Source organism: Lonchura striata, chromosome 1 (genome assembly GCF_046129695.1).
Source record: "Lonchura striata isolate bLonStr1 chromosome 1, bLonStr1.mat, whole genome shotgun sequence".
Classification (NCBI taxonomy): Eukaryota; Metazoa; Chordata; class Aves; order Passeriformes; family Estrildidae; genus Lonchura; species Lonchura striata.
The window spans coordinates 127135168-127154200 of record NC_134603.1 but is presented as its reverse complement, the minus strand read 5'-3'; the positions used below and the strand labels follow the sequence as shown (position 1 = coordinate 127154200).

The 19033-nt window shown below is 34.8% G+C and overlaps 1 protein-coding gene across 2 annotated transcripts in view; it reads right to left on the bottom strand.

Moving 5' to 3' along the window:
- The window catches only part of SNX13 (sorting nexin 13), a 64889-nt gene that overhangs the window by 22828 nt on the left and 23028 nt on the right, over positions 1-19033 (bottom strand). For both annotated transcript variants that reach the window (XM_031503845.2, XM_031503846.2), the window contains exons 3-14: positions 16712-16814; positions 11736-11825; positions 11182-11303; positions 8743-8864; positions 8496-8597; positions 7740-7828; positions 7209-7292; positions 4732-4870; positions 4193-4281; positions 3442-3541; positions 1753-1946; positions 614-718 (exon numbers count right to left, since the gene is read on the bottom strand). In XM_031503845.2, the coding sequence (XP_031359705.2) occupies positions 614-718; positions 1753-1946; positions 3442-3541; positions 4193-4281; positions 4732-4870; positions 7209-7292; positions 7740-7828; positions 8496-8597; positions 8743-8864; positions 11182-11303; positions 11736-11825; positions 16712-16814 (1339 nt within the window). The remainder of the gene's footprint in view (positions 1-613; positions 719-1752; positions 1947-3441; positions 3542-4192; positions 4282-4731; positions 4871-7208; positions 7293-7739; positions 7829-8495; positions 8598-8742; positions 8865-11181; positions 11304-11735; positions 11826-16711; positions 16815-19033) is intronic.

The following is a 19033-nucleotide window of genomic DNA, read 5'->3' as shown; positions in this document are numbered from 1 at the left end:
GCTTGTATCACTGATTTGTAGCATGAATGAGAGCACTGAAGTAACAATCTAAAATAAAAACATGTCAGACTGGGTATGTAAATTATTGTCAAAATATTAATCAGTAATTTTTCCTTTTTAAATACATGTATTTTGTCTTTTTCTTCAGTACTTGCTGCTTCTAGTCCTTCACTGGGCAAGTTTGCAGAAACGGACGAGTCAAACTAATTTATGGGAACAGTTACAGGATTTAAAATGCAACCATCACATTCACCTTTGAAAAAAAGAAGTAAAACTGAAATAAAACTGTATGTCTTAGTTTACTCATGACATTTTTCTTAAATTAGCGCATTACCACAAATAAAAACATGATAATTCTAAACTGTGTTTCATACTTAGATTTATACAGGAAGGACATCTACTCCTTCTGTCTACTGCTCTGAAAACCATGGACTAACAAATGGAAAAGCAAAAGTTGATGATTTTAAAAGAGTGTGATTTTCACAGAACAGAAAAATGGTTACACAGCTTTTAGGGTTTAGATATTTGACTTCTTTGTTTTCTAGCATCTAGTTATGTTTTATACTCCATAGCATTAACAGGTCTTATGAAATAAAGGATGAATAGAGTATACCTTTCTCTGAATGTCATCAAAGATTTCAGGCGTTGGATCCTCATGGTTCAGTGTTTCTGCAAGTTTTGCTACTAAGTTGTCATCAATATTAACTCTTGGAGATGCCTGTCATAGAGATCTAAATCAACTTTTGCAGCATAAAAATAAGAAAGTTCTACTTTATAAAATAAAATCCAATACAATGCTGCAACTCTCTAAGTAAATTAAATTTATTTTTCACAAGTATCTCTGTAACTGTCTAGAACATATGATAGGAGTCAGATCCCATCCACCCCCAAAACTAAGTTCAGAGTTTGTATTAAAACTTGGAAGTTTCACTATTACACACTAGGAATGGCCTCAAAAACAATTTATACATATATTTTGAAGCAGTACCTAAATCAGATTTACTCAGACTTATAACCAGTTTTTATTTATTTATGAAAAAGATTAAGATTCAGAACTCAAGAACAAGCCAATAAAAAAGTAATAGGATGAAGTTCTGAAACATCTGGGGAAAGTCTAACGGTTTGTCAACTTCCCATTTCTGAGTGAGAGGTGATTTTTATGCACACACAAATTCAGAATAAAGATGTTTTGTCAATACAAGTTGATGAGCAGTTTCTTCCACCGAGGAATCCTTACTGCCTATTGAAAGATACACAGTGGTGATATTTGAGCAATTTACAGAGACAATTGTAGAGAGGCATGGGAAGCTACTTCATTTGATAACCCAATCATAACCTAAGTTTGGAAAAATACTCAGTTCCATTTTTTTAATAACACTTCTTAAGGGAGCAGGCAAGGGTGGAGGACAGAAAAAAGGAAGGAGAAGGACAGCATATACAGAGAGATGCTTCTTTATCCTGTCTTTACATTGTCTGTAGTTTGCATATTCTAGAAAGTCAACCTCTGAGGAACACAGTGCATCTGACAAGGCAGTCAGTGGCACTATGAGCCTTTATAAATGAGGGGGAGCACAAAAGAGGAAGACTTCCTTACTGTTGGAGATGAGAGAGAAGATACATACACAATAGCTTAAATGTCAACATGCAAGCAACTTGTACTACATAACAACCATTTCATATTAACTTAGTCATAACCATATTAAAGAAGTATCAGTACAAAGAATAAACACTGCAGAATGAAGTTATTCCTACCTTTTCTGATAAATATTGCTCATAAACTCCAAATGCAGCTGCTCTTAATAGACCCTTGGTCTGATTAGTCTGATGTTTTCCATCTTTCTGTCGGCTTTGAAGTACCTCCAGTTGTTGCTGTGCTGTAACCCTGTATCCTTCCACTGTCATCCAGAAAAACAGATGTGCTTGACCACCAGTTTGCTGCATGTAATCTACAGAAAACAGACACACATGACCTTAGTTACTGTTGCACATCTTGGAAAAGGAATTCTCTATGATGTTGATTACATACGGAACAGCAGGATCTGGTTATACACCTTGCCATATAGAGTCAATTAAAAATACATATACATATTGGTTATATGTATGTGTATATATGTATACATATATAAATATTGGTGATATAGTAAAGAAACACCTGAGAGCAAAGGTGGAACTAAGGAGGAACTAAGCACTGAATCCTCAAAAGCACATGTAAAATGTGAATCCATCACTACCGTGTGAGTATAACAGAGTTGCACAGCATGATACAAACTGAATTTCTAAAAAATAGGTTCATAGAATCATGGGATCATTTATACTGGAAAAGATGTTCAAGACTGCCAATCTAACAGTTTCAAGTCCACCACTAAACCATGTTCCTAAGTACCACATCTACATGCCTTCTAAATATTTCCAGGGATGGTGACTACCACTTCCCTGGGCAGCTTGTCAAGCCAATGCATCACTCTTTTGGTGAAGAAATATTTCCTAATACCCCATCTAAACTTCATCTGGCACATCTTGAGGCAATTTCCTTTCACCCTGTTGCTAGCTGCCTAGGAGAAGAGAGGAGCCCTCTCCTCGCTACAGCCTCCTTTCAGGCAGTTGTAGGGAGTGATAAGGTTCTCCCTGAGTATCCTTTTCTCCAGCCTAAGAAACCCTAATTTCCTGTGACTCCCCACATAAGACTTATGCTTCAGACCCTTCCCCAGCTTTGTTGCCCTTCTCTGGACATGCTCCAGCACCTCAGTGTCTTTCTTGTAGTGAAGGTCAGGATTTAAGGTATGACCTCACCAGTGCTGAATTCAGGGGAACAACCACTGCCCTAATCCTGCTGGCCACACTATTGCTGATCCAAGCAAGGATACCATTAATCTTCTTGGTCACCTGGACCCACTCCTTGCTCATGTTCAGCTGCTCACAATCAGCACCCCCAGCTGCTTTTCTGCCAGGCAGTTTTCCACTCCGCTCCTGCCTGCAGCACTGCCTGTGGTTGACACAAGTTCAGGACCTGGCACTTGGCTTTATTGAATCTCATACAAATGATCTTGGGCCATAAATTCAGCCTTCTTCCCTCTAGACAGCCTTCCTGCCCTCCAGCAGATGAACACTCCTGCCCAACTTAAATGTCATCTGCAAATTGACTGAGGGTGTTTATTTTATGGCCAAGACAACCTCCAATTATCACATCACCCCCTGTTTGCAAATACAGGTTCAGACAGGTGCCTTCCTAGATCAGCTGCCTCACCAGCTGTGTCAGGACATACATCCCCGTGCACTCCAGGAAGTTCCTGGACGGTTTCCATCTACTGCATTAAAAGGACTATAACCACCAACAAAAGTGATGGATATTCTTAGTACTGACACTTAGCAATTCCAAGTACACTGTCCTGTGAGTTAGCATATTCTTTATAAATAAAACAGATCAGATAAATTAACACTTACCCATAAAAAACTGTAGTGCAACATTGTCTACCAGAATATGGTCCAGAGGGACTGTGCAAAGTTTTCCAAAGTTTGCTGCCAGTTTCACAGTATCTATTTCCTGTAAGACACAGTTCAGTGTGTTCATAGGCTTTTTAAAAATTAACTTTTAAACTTCTACTTACTACAAAGCATATAGGTTAAAAAAAATTACATGACATATAATAAAGTAGTATCTCAATGATTAGCTATTCTCATGATCACTAGTAAATTAAGGTCTAAATTAGAAGATCGTGTTTTCTTAAATATTTGTCTTGAAAACCAGATGCAGCTGTTCTGCTACATGATAAGCTGGATTTTAATACTGCTGTTCATGTAATACTCTACAGATAAAATTAACCCCGAATACCTCATCAACAGTGACAGTAGCAGAAAATTAATTAATGAAAATTAATTTCAGCATTTGACAGGCCGCAGTTCACCACAACTTAAATTAATCTGTCACATTTTCTTCTGCCTATATGACAGTTCTTGCTATTAAAGCAATACCTTCAGGTCCTGCTATAGAAGGCTTAATCACTTTAATAGTCAATACATGCAGAATATTGTATTATCTTGGAACCAAATCTAGGCCAAATTAAGAGTCAAGAAACTAAGTAAAGCCAAATATACCAACTCTACCAACCCTTAATTATAAAACAAGCAAAACTAACAACTAGTCAGTCATTTGCAACCTCACTCTTTTGAAACAAAAAAATTTGAAAACACTTACTTTTCCTGACTGCAACCTCTGAATTCTTGAATCACATACTTTAATAACATATAATAAACTGTTTATTTGATTTTTTATAGTGTTGATATCTGCAAGCAAAAACAAAGACAATTAAGCAATACAGATAACTAAACAAAATCTTCAGGGTTTTTTTCAGTTTAAATACCTTGCTAATGAAAGGTATGAAAGAAATTAACAAGAACTATTTTTCTTTTCCCTTTTTCAGATTAACAGTTAACTGACTACCATTAATATCTTAAATATTACCAAAATTCAGAACCACCAGTCAGAAAGTTTTAATTTAACAGAAATACACTTAGAAATTCTCCATACTTCCAAAAAGGAATCAAACACACACCAACCAACAAAACGCATATGAAAACAAAAACTTGAGTTTTATCAATTCTTATCCAGTTTTTTAAAATAAAGTACTTTATACTATGCTGCATCAGAGCTTTTATTTTTTAATTGTTGCAATATTCTACAGCGATCATGCTGGTAAATACATTTCATATTTTGCAAAACAATGCAGCACTAACCATCTCCTGCTGTATCTAGAGATCGAAGATATTGCAATTCTTCACTTGCTTTATCTTTCACAGCTTCCAACTCGCCTATATTATCACTTAATTTAATAATATTCATAAAGGCCTCATAGTTACAGTTGGAATCACGAATCTGAAACACAAAGTTTTAAAGTGTAAGTAATGCAAAGTAGGTAAAAGTACAAGACATGAGTTTTCTTCAAGTGAATTAATTTGATACAGCACTGCAAAGTGGCATTTTGAAAGCTCTTTGACAATAAATTTTCCTTTCAGGACTCAAATTTTATATGGACTGAAACAGAAAAAGCATGCATAGTCAAAAACTATTTCACTGCATCACTTTCTGTTTCCAAGAACTACAACACAGACACATGGAAAGTCCATCAACCTCCTTAACGAAGATCTCCAAAATCCAATCGACCATCATCTACTATTATCTCCTATTATCTCCTTAGCTAAGTGGGCAGAAAATGGTGAGACTGCTAAAAAGGATCCCCTGCAAGTATACATGCTCCCAGAGTAATGGTTTCTTAAGATACAGAATTACAAAAAGAATTAAAACATCCTACAATGTAATCATAACCTACTAAGGGAAAAACAAATCTACATGACTCCTCTCTGGAACACTAATTCAGATACCCTGATAAATACTATTAAGCTATTTATATACATACCATTTTACCAGCATTGGCATAACCTGCTCTAGGGACTCAAAGGCATTTGTGCAAGTGAAGGAAACCTGCTGTGCTGCCGAGATCACTGGAAACTGTGCTGTGAATGCAGCATGGAGATCAGGGAAATGTTGGCAGTTTTACAACACGTGCACACAGGTGCTGAGGGTAAAGACAGCACTAGAACTCAACCATCTGAAGCTAAAAAAGTCACTTCACCCACATCTAAGTGCTCACTTTGATATGGAAATGTAACAATTGGTCTGTACCAAAGAAGTGCATTGACATGAGCTGCACGAAGCAGAAAGAATGAAGAGTGGATACCATCGATCAAACTTAATGGAAAAATCTCCCTAAAAATCTGCTTTTAAAGTAATAGTACAAGCAGTACTTGAACTTAAAACATTTTCTAAAGTTGTGACTTTCACAGTGAAGTGAGAACTTTCAATAAACTTCTGATTTGGTATTGAAGTTTTGTATTTTATTGCAACAGAATTAGTATTGGACTATGGTATGCCTGGAATTAGACCTCTCTTTTCCAGAAACTGATCTTTTAATTCAAGTGTGACTTTATGTTAAAGGTTCCAAAAAGAGCTCAGATTTATTTCAGTCATTTCCTCTTCTAACCTTAATTTCTGCAACGATATCCATTTCATAAAACTTGTATTAATTTTTTTCCTTATCCTTTGGCCAGCACATTTGTTTCTTCATCTCAGAAAACAATTTGGAAAATTAGTTATTTGGGACATCACTATCATAACAGAAATCTTTATAAAAAGCTCAAAATCCTATCTCTGGATGCAGTTGGGGGCAGTGCTCAGTAAATAAAGAATGAGGCCAAGTTACAAATAAAGAACGTGCATAGGAGGAGAGGGAAATCGAAAATTGAAAATTCTGGTCCAGATGAGCTATATTTTTTCTTACTAAAGCTAGGTTCCAGTAGAATGTGTGCCAACTTTTACATGAAGTGAAGGAGGCTGGAATGAAGGAATCACTGCACATATACACTTGAAGCCTGCACAGATACACTTATAATTCCATACATAAGATGAACTTGGAAATACAAAGGTATTTTCAGTATAGAATTTGAATGTTCACTATAAGACCAAAACATATGAATAAAAAGAGAGAAGTTGGAGAAAAAAATTAAACTTGATTAATGAACTATACAGGATAATAACATATAAGAGTAAGTTTTAACTTGCTTTCCAAAGAATCAATATTGTTAATTAAAGCATAATTATTCTATTTATGTTAACTTTACTATATAATACTACATTAAAATTTCAGGGGCTTTTCTTGCAGGTGCAATAGAGAGTTATCAAAGTAAAAAAAAAGTTTCTGCCCATTCCATCAAATTATTTAGCGTTAACACACACAGTCCTAAAATAATTGCCCTGAAATTCCTTAGCAGAAAATAAATGTTTCTTAGTTTTCATTCTTGAGGCCTCTTAAGCTTGAAAGGCCAAACTGTAAACACAGTAAAGGGAAACCACCTCCACGGGTACTTCCCAAACAGCCAAGCAGAACAGTTAGAGGACTGACCTTTACATTTTGTTGATACATTTGTCCTCAGTCAGGCAACTTTTGCTGAACAATCAAAATGAGGAGTGCAAATATATGCAAATGCATATCTTTTTTATGTATGTATAAAATTTAGTATAGCAGCTCTAAGTTCATTATCTCTGCCAATCTATCCATTGGTAATGTTTATACCACTGTGATTAGAGGGAAAATGAGTAAAGCTTTACATGAAAATGTTCTGGAAATACAAATAATTTTAAAAATTTTATATCTTACCATCCATATGACATACTGATTAATATAATCAGGATCACTGAGCTGGTTTATTAACGGAAGAAGAATTCCTCGGGAGAGGATTTCCTAAAAAACAAAGGATTTTTATACCATAATTTTTCCATTTATTCATAAAGCTAGTATAACCGAAACAATTTAAACATCACTGTGTAAAGCTTAAAACACAAAAGTGTAATTACAGAGAACATTTAATAGGCACTACCACATTCTCTTCCAATTAACACTACAAGTGTAATTTGTAATTGCAAGAAATTACAAGAAAAAACTCCTCAAGAAAAAACAATCTCAAAAAAAACAGCATCCACTTTCTCATACTTTTGTCATGATAGAACTAAAAGAATCTTCAAAAACATTTCAGACAAACTGTTCACTGCTATTAAACACTTATTGAGACTCTACTGCTTTTAAAATACCCTAGTATTAAATTAACTTTAGAAAAGAAGACCAGCAGTTTAAAAACTTTTTATGACTTTAAACCAAAGAATTGGGATGGCTTTTAGAGTCTGTACTTACCCTGACAAAGTATCGCATGATCTTGTTCTGGAAGTCTCCAGGAGGTAGCAATATATACAGTAAAACCTCACACAGATCCCTTAGGAATCCTAGAGAAGGAAAGCAAAAACCCCTTAGCACAATTTCACATTATGTTACTTCACATCTTACCTGCTATCACCAAATGCCATAGATAAATCCTTAATTCTGAATTCAAACATACAATACATGTATCTCTGTAATGCTTTTATTCCAAGCATTACAGTAACCTTTCAGATGGAATATAAGCATCAGTGATGAAAAAGATCTACCTCAAACCCCAGGCAACGAAAAACAAATTACAAGATTAAAAAAAAACACAATCTAACTCTAATGCATTGTTCCTTACTTAGCATAATTAGGTTTTTCTCCCCTCCTTCAATACCTTCCCTAAAAATATAGTCCTTTTGCAGGAAGACTGCAGAATAGTGATAAGGAAGGCACATCTACCAAAAAGTAGTAAGAATCTGCAAAACCATCCCCTCCCTCCCAAGAAAAAATATTTTTCTCTTAAAATTCTTCCAATGAAAGGAGGAAGTCTTACATAGGTACATGATTCATTTTAGTTACCACATTAATATCTACAAATCAGAAGAAATGTATACATATGGTAGATAACCACACTTTGAAAGTCATATGTTAAGGTTTTATTGCATTTCATATTGTGAACACAATTGTTAGTATTTAAATTTAGTCTCCCATATTAAATTATTTACTCAGAAGATAATATTGAGAGACCTTCTTCATCTTTGGGAGAAGTGCAGACTAGATCACGACAGACTTCTTTTTCCATTTCAACTTCAACCTCAAAGAATGTATCTACAAGTTCCTCAGCTTGATCTATGCAAAAGAAAATAAAAAGCATGTTTTTGTCAAGACTAGAAACTTGAGAAAGAACTTGAATTATAAAATAAAGCTAACTATATTTCACACACATAAGATATCAGCCCACTCAGACTCATATAAAAAAAATACTTCCCATTACCTTTCATTTGATTGCCTTTCTCTGCTATCCTTTGCTGAGCTTTTCTGAAAACTCGAAGATGAGTGCCAAAGTCATCAACAAGTCGTGTAGTGAAATAAGGCTGCCAGTCTGTTTCCTTTGACCTATTAGTAAAGGACATCCATAGAAATTATTTTATTGTGAACACAAAGAACAATAATAAATTCCTACCTCTCCTTTCTTCCTGCCAAGAACCACACTGATAGTAAGTATGGAAAAACAAAGAAATAAATCAGTCTCCTAATTGCCTAGCTACTGAAAATCCAAATATTGTAAAAAACCACTCTTGCAACACATTAATATTTATACTTGATTTAGTTGAAAGTCAACACTTGCATCTAGAATAGTGTTCTGATTTGTGACATTGTCAAATATCTGTAAGAAGTCCTGATATACAGTACACAACGCAAAACAAAAATAGCCTCCATATCTTTTTCAGCCATACTTTCTACTATTTTGGAAGACATATAATCTAAATTATTTTCTTCTCAACTTGCAGAATATGCACTAGTGAGAAAATACAGACTTCATCTGAAACTAAACACAATCTAATATTATCAACAATTGATTCCACAGATTTTATGAGGTTCTTAGCATACTCTTCCAACAACACACATAGGTTTAGATCAGAAAACAAGTCACCGTTAGATTTACATAATCCTTAGTGGTGTGAAAAGGATAGAGGTATTTTTATGATATCTGTGCCTTACTAGGCAACCTAACAATCTGATTGTGCATTATAGGTTTAATGAACCTTGATGCCAGTAATAGCTTTTACACCACACTAAGTATTTTATTGCCTGAACTCTCTCAAGGTGTTATCACAGGAATCCTACAACACTTCCTTTTTTTGTCTTTGTTCCCTTACCTGCTCTTACTTTTCTCAAGGAGAAAGAGATAAGGAACTCTAGAAGAAAGGGAAGGCTACTGCAAAATCTAGATGTGTAAATAAGAAGCAGAGCTGTCACAAAGGGCCATCAAACAAACAATCCAGATCCCCCAACCGCACAAGACAGAACCACACAAAACCTCTGGATGGCAGCCTTATCCCAGGCTCCCAAAGCTGCACCTCTCAGGGAATACTAAATTGCCACTGCACTCATTCTTCCCAGAAGCTGAAAAGCTGTATGAAACAGGCTGTAAGAAACCACAGGTGATCGTACTAACCTAAACTGCTTCAGCTATATCCAACTACAGGCATTATAAATACACTATTTTTTCTGCAGAAGAACTGCTGCAGGCATTTGAAATTGATTTGCTTTCTACAGTAGAACACAATGGCACAGAAGCAGTGCCTATTTTTGAAGAGCTATAGTACTGTAGAAAAGAGAAATAAACTTGCCAGAATCTGACCTACTTTGACACAAACCCAGTGCTCACACTATCCAATGAAATGGAAAGTGTCAAACAAAAAAAAACACTGAAGCTGGGTAGTCAGGTCCGTTTCATGCATAAGCTTGGTTGCTGTAAGAGTTTATTTAGCATCATTTTCACCATTTCAATACTGTTTCCTAGGATTTTCATTATTTTACTTAATCGTACATTATAATATTTATATTATAATTATTTTTTCCTAGTATTAAACCCAGCTCTTCGTCTTTGACCCTCACTGTCAGAAAAGCACACTAACCTACATTTTCAAGCCAACAGAGGGAGGGGATAACACCTTAAAATTGCTAAATTACTTATATTTAGGTGACCCACAACACCTTCGGCAAGGAAAGCAAGTAACAATAAGCACAGTGGGATGAACACCTGAAATAAGAACTTAATAAACAAGTAGACGGATATACAGGCATGTGGCACCTGGGCTGAGAAATCAGCCATACTAAAGAAGTGAATTTCCCAGACAAGTTGCTAATCAAGTAGCAGGAAGTCAGGGAACAGCACCAGAAATAAGGGGTAATTAACAAACTATCCATCTGTCCTTAGTCAATCCTGTTTAAAAAAAAATGTTTGCATATGTAGCATTCTATTTCACTCCATGGAATATTATTCTTTCTAAAATACCCATTGTTCTTACATATGGAAGTGCCATACCACTTCTAAAAATCATCTGAGGTGATACACATTCAGACTTACCTTGTTAGTGGCCCTACTCTTTACATGGAGAATACAAAGAACTAATGATTCACAAACTCAATGCTTAAGTTGTAAAAAAGGAAAAAAATAGCAGTTCAGTGATTCTAGACAATCTAAATTTTGAACTGGCCATTTTGCAAAAGATTATGACTTCCAACACTGTCATCTCCATTACTTCCCTAGGGGATCAGCAAGAGATCATATTTCTTGTATTATAATCCTAAATTTTTGTATGTTCTTTCTGTAAAATGCACTGAACTAGGCTAGTGGATAAATTTAACCACTTACCTACTACCATACAACACACGGTCTATTGCTGTAAATAAAAACAAATCTTACCTGGCAGAAAACTGAACAAGTGCATACTGAAGAGCCTGTCTAATTTCCAGAAGAAAGGATTCATCATCACTTAGTGTGTAATACCAATACTGTACATAGTCTCTCAGGGAAAATTGGATTACCTAAAATTGGAAGGGAAAAAAAAAAAAAGAACTAATGAAAAAGAACAAAAAAAAATATACAAAGGACAAAAAACTATAAAAATATATGTGCCTAATAATGCAATAGCAGTTATCCTAAAAGGTTACCAGAGTGAATGATACTCCTTTGCCATTATGAACTGGGAGTGAAAAACAGAATTCACACACTGAAACTTCTTTTCAGACTGGTTTGCACACTTTGTTTTTATCATCACTACACTGAGAAAATAAAATATACCGAAAACATACTCAAATATTGCCCAAAATCCTGGCCCATCTCCCATGGTTTTTCTATTTATCACTCTCATATATGGTAAAATTTTCAAATTCTATTTGTCACTCATTACTTCTGCATTGCATAGTCATTACTTGAAAAGTAATAAAGTAGGTTAAATAGTCCTGGTTAGAACTTACCTGTTGCAAAGGCTCATCAATTATGTTTGCACCTGTCAGTCTTCTGTCAATCTTAATAGGTCTGGCTTCACGTTTCATTTCTTCGATGCACTTGAAAGAGATTGGGAAATGTAACTTTGCAGGGTTTAGCTCTAATTAAAAAACAGCACTACTGCTTATGATATATATGTATACACCCAGTAATGACTATATATATTTTCTATATTATTATAAGTTATAGAGCAGATAGAATAATAGAATCATTTGGGTTGGAAGGTCAAGTTCAACCCCTCTGCAACGAGCATGGACATCTTGAACTACATCAGGTCGCTCAGAGCCCTGTTCAAACTGACCTGGAATGTTTCCAGGGATGAGACATCCACCACCTCTCTGAGCAACACTATTTTCTGTATTTTTTTCTATATAGTACATAATGAAAACCTACTTCTTGCTTAATATAAACAAGCAAGTGTTTGCTAAGTATTAAATCAGAAGGAAATAAAATTCAAATAGTCAGAAAAGGAGGGAAGGGTGAGACAAAACAGCACAAGGTAGATCTTATGTAAGACTCCAGCTCCCCTCTTGTTTGTGAACTTGACTGTGCAATCTCAGGCAGATAATTTTCAGTTGGGTTTTTGGTTTCTTTATCCACCTCAGTTTATTGTATATGCCAGAAGAGAAGCTACTTTTTTGTACCACTGCCACTCAACAGATGAGCCTTTGGAAAGTAATTGATATGGAGAGAAAGAAATTACTTTATAGAAGGATGTGCAATTCAAGTAGTTAATGCCAAGAATGACTTCATCAGAGCTGACTTTTGGCAAGTGACATACTGAAAAAGAAGTCACTTTATCAGTGCTTCTCTCAAGTGGACTAATACAGTGCCTTTCTACAAAATTTCAATGAAACTGGCAATAAACTCCTCTATTTTCACAAAAATCACAACCCAACAACTTACCATTGTTCAAATAAACCAGTAATTTATTTGATCTAAAGTTATGACTATACTGGGGAGAAAAAAGAACTGCCAAAACCATAAATGAAGGAATTATAAACCATGTATCCAAGCTATTCTATGTGAACAGAATTTGCCTTAAGTATATCTCATTCAAATCACTTAACAGTGAATGGCAGTGAAATATTGGAGGCCAGAAAAAAAAAAAATCATCCTCCTATTTAAACAACTCTGTATCATAACACAGCAATACTTTGTTGCAAAATTCTGTAAATTTTTTTAACTATCAAGGAAAGTGAACTTTCAATGCTACTTTAATACAATTAAGACTGGGTCACATTCAAACAATTAGCATATTCCACCTATAGACTAATGAATTTGCCAAGTATTTTTGTGTTGATTGCATCAAAACCACCAAATTATAGGGACCTGAATAATTAAACATTTTTACTAAACACATCATAGTACAAAGTACCAGAAAAAAACTGTCAAAATAATTTTAAAGGACTGCATGCATAAAACCACATTTGGAAAACAGAGAGGAAAATACAGCTGTTAAAAAAAGCAGCAGGCACAAGAAAGAGAGGGACACAGAGAATATGCAAGGTTACTCAGTAAAAATTTGAATGTTCATATGCTCATAGGATCCAGGTTTTGCCCTGGATTTCAGGAATTCATCTTGTCCAATGTTCCACTCAAAGCAGAACCAACTACAAGGAGATAATTTTTTTTCATATTCTCTATCTCCAGAGAAATCTTTATGTGCCTGCAGTATAATTTAATTTGCTCTTGATATGTCTGAAAATATCTAAAATTTAGAGTATGTGCTTTTATTCCATTATAGGTACAACAGCTGACTGTGTTCTCACTTGGAAAGCATTGCTGGTTTTACTTCTGTCTTCCAGATGCTGACACAGAAGACAGACTTAAAGGAATTACCCAACTTACATGACAACTGTCTCATTTGACAGTCACCTCACTCACAATAAGCCTGATGTGCTCTACCAGTATTAAATCATTGGTTAGGAAAAATGGGTATCACTTCTCATTACATTTGACACCTCCTTGCTTCATTTTAAGCAGGGAGGAAGCACCTAGAAGGAATGCAAGACAGACCCCACAAAGTGAGATGCAGCACAAATAAATCCAGGCTCCACAAGCATCTTAACTGCACTGAGGTATTTCAGCCTTTTGTTCCACTGCACTAATTGGTATTTTTGAACTCCTCTTTTGAAACTGTTAGCTAACTGTCAAATATGAAATATGCCTCATTTAGACTGTGGTACTATTTCCTCAATCGCAGTCACAGGGTTCCATGAGTGGACAAGACACAGGGCATTTACACATCCGCCTCAAATCTGAGACATGATACAACCCATTGACTTAAAGAGACTCAGAGACTATTTAGCAACCCAACATGCAACTACTGTTTGTAACAAGCCTACTCTTTGTCTTTTGGGTAAAGCTTAGAGACATAAACTATAATAATCAAACATTTCATATTTCTGTTGAAGTGAAACTGTAATTTCAACTGAAAGTGGCATACAAGTTAACAGTTCAGAAAGCTCTAAACTTAGCTTTCACTCAACATTGTTTTAATACAAGCCTGCAGACAACTGTGTATCTTGCAGAGCCAGTTCACTATTGCATTATTCTGCAGGTTCCTGACACAGAAGTTATATATAACTTGAAAAAGAAAAGCAAGTCTAAGCCTAATTTTTAAGCCTCCCTGTGTGTTTGTAAACAAAGAAACAAATTGTAGAAAGGTATACAATCTCCCATCAAATGTACCTTAAGTACTCTCCTTAATGTGAGATATTCACTATATATTTTCTAGCAAGTATAATCTATAGCAATCAAGGAAACCTATCAGCACTGAATCTAGTGTTGTAATGTATGGTACATTCTACACATTACATCCAGGCACAACTTTGATTCTCTGTATTATTACTGATTTCTGTAAAATCAAGCGCCTGAACATTTATCTTAGCCTAAAGAAAATCTCTAAGTACCAAAAATACCCCAAAACTATCAATAAAACTCTGATGAAAAAAGCATTTTACAAAGAACAAGTATCTCCACATTACTCCTTAGACTACCACAAAATAATTTCATGTTCAGGCAAATTCAGCTTGTACTTGGTTCATGGAAGAAGTATAATCTATACACATCAGCCACTAGAAAGAATATTCATTGTTCAAGACCACTTAGGTCCAGAATTAATTTAAACATTAAAAAAATTTCAAGTTAAAAATATTATTTTTAAAATATGCTTTTAAATTGGCAAAGCAAGTCAGCAGAGATTTAATACAGAAATAGCAATAGAAATCACAAAACAACATGTATAGTTTTGGTTGGGACTCTACTTGCACTGTTACTGAAAAGCTTACAATACCCTTGTTAATGCTACTTTAAGGCAGTGGCAAAAGAGAAAACACTGTTATAGAAGACAAACAGATTTTATTTGGTGAACAGCTTCAAATAACATTTCTTAAGCCAGTTAAAAACAAATGGCTTCATATTACAAAACATAAATTCAGAGATTAGTCGAGACATGTCAGTTGAGGGAAGTGCTGTGTCAATAGTCCATATTCAAATCGGGTGCCAAACTACTGAATTTGCAAAGAGTACACAAAAAACTCCATAAGATTTTATTCTTTCATAAAGCAACCAGAGCATACATACATACTGAACCCAAAAAAAGTAACACTAACATTAAAAAACATGATTCTTGTTTCAGCATATAGAGGAAATTCAAAAAACAGAAAAACTTATCTAAATTTGTTCTCAAAATACAGGACATTAAGTAACAACCCATATAACAGAAGCACTAAAGTCTATATGGCACCAAGAATATTAGTCATCAAAAACGAGGCTTCATTAACAGAACAGAAATATTAGCTGACTACTGACTTTTCCTTTTTCAGCCTTAACTTTTGTACTTTTCATCTGGAGCAGTGACCTTACTTTACAGTTTAGGGTATGCTTTCAGATTTAGCTTAAAATATTTGAAGACTTAAGTGAAAAGGCCACTTACCAAACAAGCAATGAAGCAGTCAAAGAAAATGTTCTGTGACTAGAAAACACACTGCTGAATCACAAGGTAAATTTCTATGTGCTACTGATAAAGCTGAACACTCACCCCCTTTGATAGACATGAAATGTAGTGCATGACAGCTAAGAAATAACAGGATGCTTCAGTCAGAATAACTATCAAATTAAATTTAATATAGTTAGCAATCTTTCAATTGAAATGTTTATTCTGATGAGTGCAAGTGGATTAGACCAAGATATATTTAAACTTCTGACCTTAAAAGATGCATTGGTTCATAAACCAGGAATTCCTAGAAATTCTACTTCCTGACTTTTAACAACTTTTTTTGTACTAAACAGATGCAGATTTATCCAGTTAGGAACCCTGAAATTGAGTCCATCAACCAAAATGTCTGTTAGGTATTCAGAAAAGAAAAGAGCTGAAAAGTGGATTCCACTGCTGCTCTGTATTCATCTACGCCTTTCCAGAATTTTTGCTTGGTGTTGAAGAGAGCCGAAGATAACCTCTACATCCTTGAAGTACTGCAAAACTAAATCTAGATTTGTAATAGTTTGACTTTCTTAGGCAGGCAACTTTTTGACCACAATCAAAAGTGGATCCAGTGACTGAAGACACCTGAATAGTTGTGACAATCTTGCACAAAAAAGCAAGAAAGAGCTACCCCCCAAAACAAACCAAGACACACAAGCAGTCTGGAAAGGAATGGTTTAGTAATTTCTTCACAGATATTTGCCAGTCATATCATAATCATTTCTCACAATGACAAAACAATATTTTAATCAATCTTTCCATAACCTATTGAAAAAAATTGTATTTCATAAAGGAAAAATATGGCATTGCATTTCACTTACACATTGCAGCTGACTCAAAAGATGAAAGCAGGCTCTTTTACCTTGAGAAATGAGCACAATTCTTACATTAAAACTGATTATTTCTAACCAAGTTATAAAATCTGATCTAGACGTTAAGACTAGAAATTGTCCTTACCTTAGGGATCCCAACTGATGTACAAGGGAGAAATGAATGTTCACACTGCTCAAGGTATTTTTCTGAATTGCTTTTTCCAAATAAAAGAGTAACCACAAAACCCCTAAAATGGAAAAAAAAAAAAAAAAAAACCAGGTACAACAGCAGCTGCATTTTCTCACCTCTAGAAAATATTTACCAGCAAGTTATAAAATGACAATACATGATAATCCTCACTGCTTACTCTCGTGTTTTTTCACATTGTAACATGCTGCTCAAAATAATTGATACAACCCTAAGCATGAAGTTTCCCAGTCTTGTATTCTCTGTCTTGATATATTCTTACAACACAGAAAATCTATGTAGCATTTTCTATGCTACAATGTGCCTGCTGATGGCACATTGCCTGTGCTCACAAATATTAGCACTTGGGAAGTGGGCTACATACAGAAGTTGCATCAGTTGCATTTATATGAAGAGTCTCCAAAACGATGAAGAAATAAACCCTGCAGGCTGTTCCACTGTAGTGTTAGCCACAAAATCACAGTCCAGGAATAAACTGATGAAGCAATCCTAACTAACCACTGCATATGTTCAGACATTGTGCTTACCCTTGCTAGAACAGCAAAAATTTATTTACAGCTTATGACACTAGGGCACAAAACCACAGCTGGCTTTACTTAGAAATAGAAGAAAACCCAGGGTCTGTCCCAGTTCTAGCATAAGCAGAGCATGTAGCTTTTGAAATATCAAGCAAAGAAAAAAAGATAGTAAGATTAACACTGGGATAGCTAAACACACACAGTTTCCATACAAATTTCAAAGCATTCCATTTAAAGGCCAGCTGACCAGCATTTATGACCACAGGAACTCACAAAGCTATTCCAGGCTTTAAATGTACTGAAGTAATATGTTCTTTTAATATAGATTGTTGTTGATATGATGCTCTCACTTATAAGACTACAGAAAAAATCCTATCCAATCTAAAATATGCCATTTAAAGGTTTCAATTCCCAAAATTAAAAAAAAAAAAAAAAAAAAATTAAGCCCCTCAGAGGCCCAGTAATTCAGAAGCTATGAAGTTAATTCCATGAAAGAAGGGAAAAAAAAAAAAAAAGCTACTCAAATTATTATCAGTAACTTGACAACAGATGAGTTCACTGAATACTCCATCTCCACTACAGCCATCCTTACCTGCCATATGACAGCAAGAAATAAAAGCAGGTTTAATTGCCCTCCTGCTCCCTGCAACTTTAAAATCATAACACCTATCAGAGTTCACAGAAATGAACTTGCTTAGAAAAATCACAATATGAGTTTCACTAATGTTTTGGTTCATTTTTAATTATTTAAGTTTGGATTTTCTTTTGATTATCTTTGACTTTGCTATTAGAAACCTCAGTTGTCTTTTAAAGAAAACACTATACCAAGTTTAGCCTAAAATCAACTTTAACTTCAAACATCTATCAGCCAGTTGCTTCTCCTTTTTTATTCAAAAGGAACGAAGCCTTGGAAATAACTACCTACAGATTATATCTCTGTTTTCTCTCAAATATTTTGATACTTTCAAAGTTAACAACTCATTCAAAAATACTAATAATACCAATATGGTTAAAAAAAAAGGCTAATCTTCTTAGCTGCCTTGAACTATTACCAGTTTTATGTTTGAAATGTTAGGAGCTGCTTCTACTCTGGCAGAAACTAACACATTTTATACTCTAATGTAAAATCATGTGAGCATCAGAGAAGGACACATAGTCTGAACATTCAGGACATCTGTTAGCTAACCTGAATCTTCTCATGTAAATGCTTATTTAATTCATCAAGAGGATTTTCAATACATGAATGAGAAATCATATTAGTCTTCTGTAAATGAATAGACAAGAAAAAGGGAAAGATTGTGTTTTGCTTAATTTTTAAAAAATTCTTCCAAAGATTACTGGATGGCCAGCTTTTTCAGGGGTAGATTAACAACAGAACAAAGGTAAAAGATAAAAAAATGAAAATCGCAGATTTATCACTTTCCCCTCAATTCTGAAAAGTAACAGTCTCAGCTGAATGCTTTGTGAAAGTCAAAAAGCAGCTACAGAACTATTCCTGATTTGGTCAGCAGTCACAATCATTAATGAAGCCAGACAGTCACATATATATGGATGTGATCAAGTATCAATAATTATGGGATTTGAAAACTGAGCAAATGTTTTCAAATGGCAAAGCAATTTATTTCAAGAAACTTCAACTGAAATTTCAAAGAAATTTCAATTTTATTTCACTTCCTTAGGGCTGAAAGAGGGAAGGAAAGAATAAGATAAACACTCTTAGTGGGAAACAGATGGTAACAGA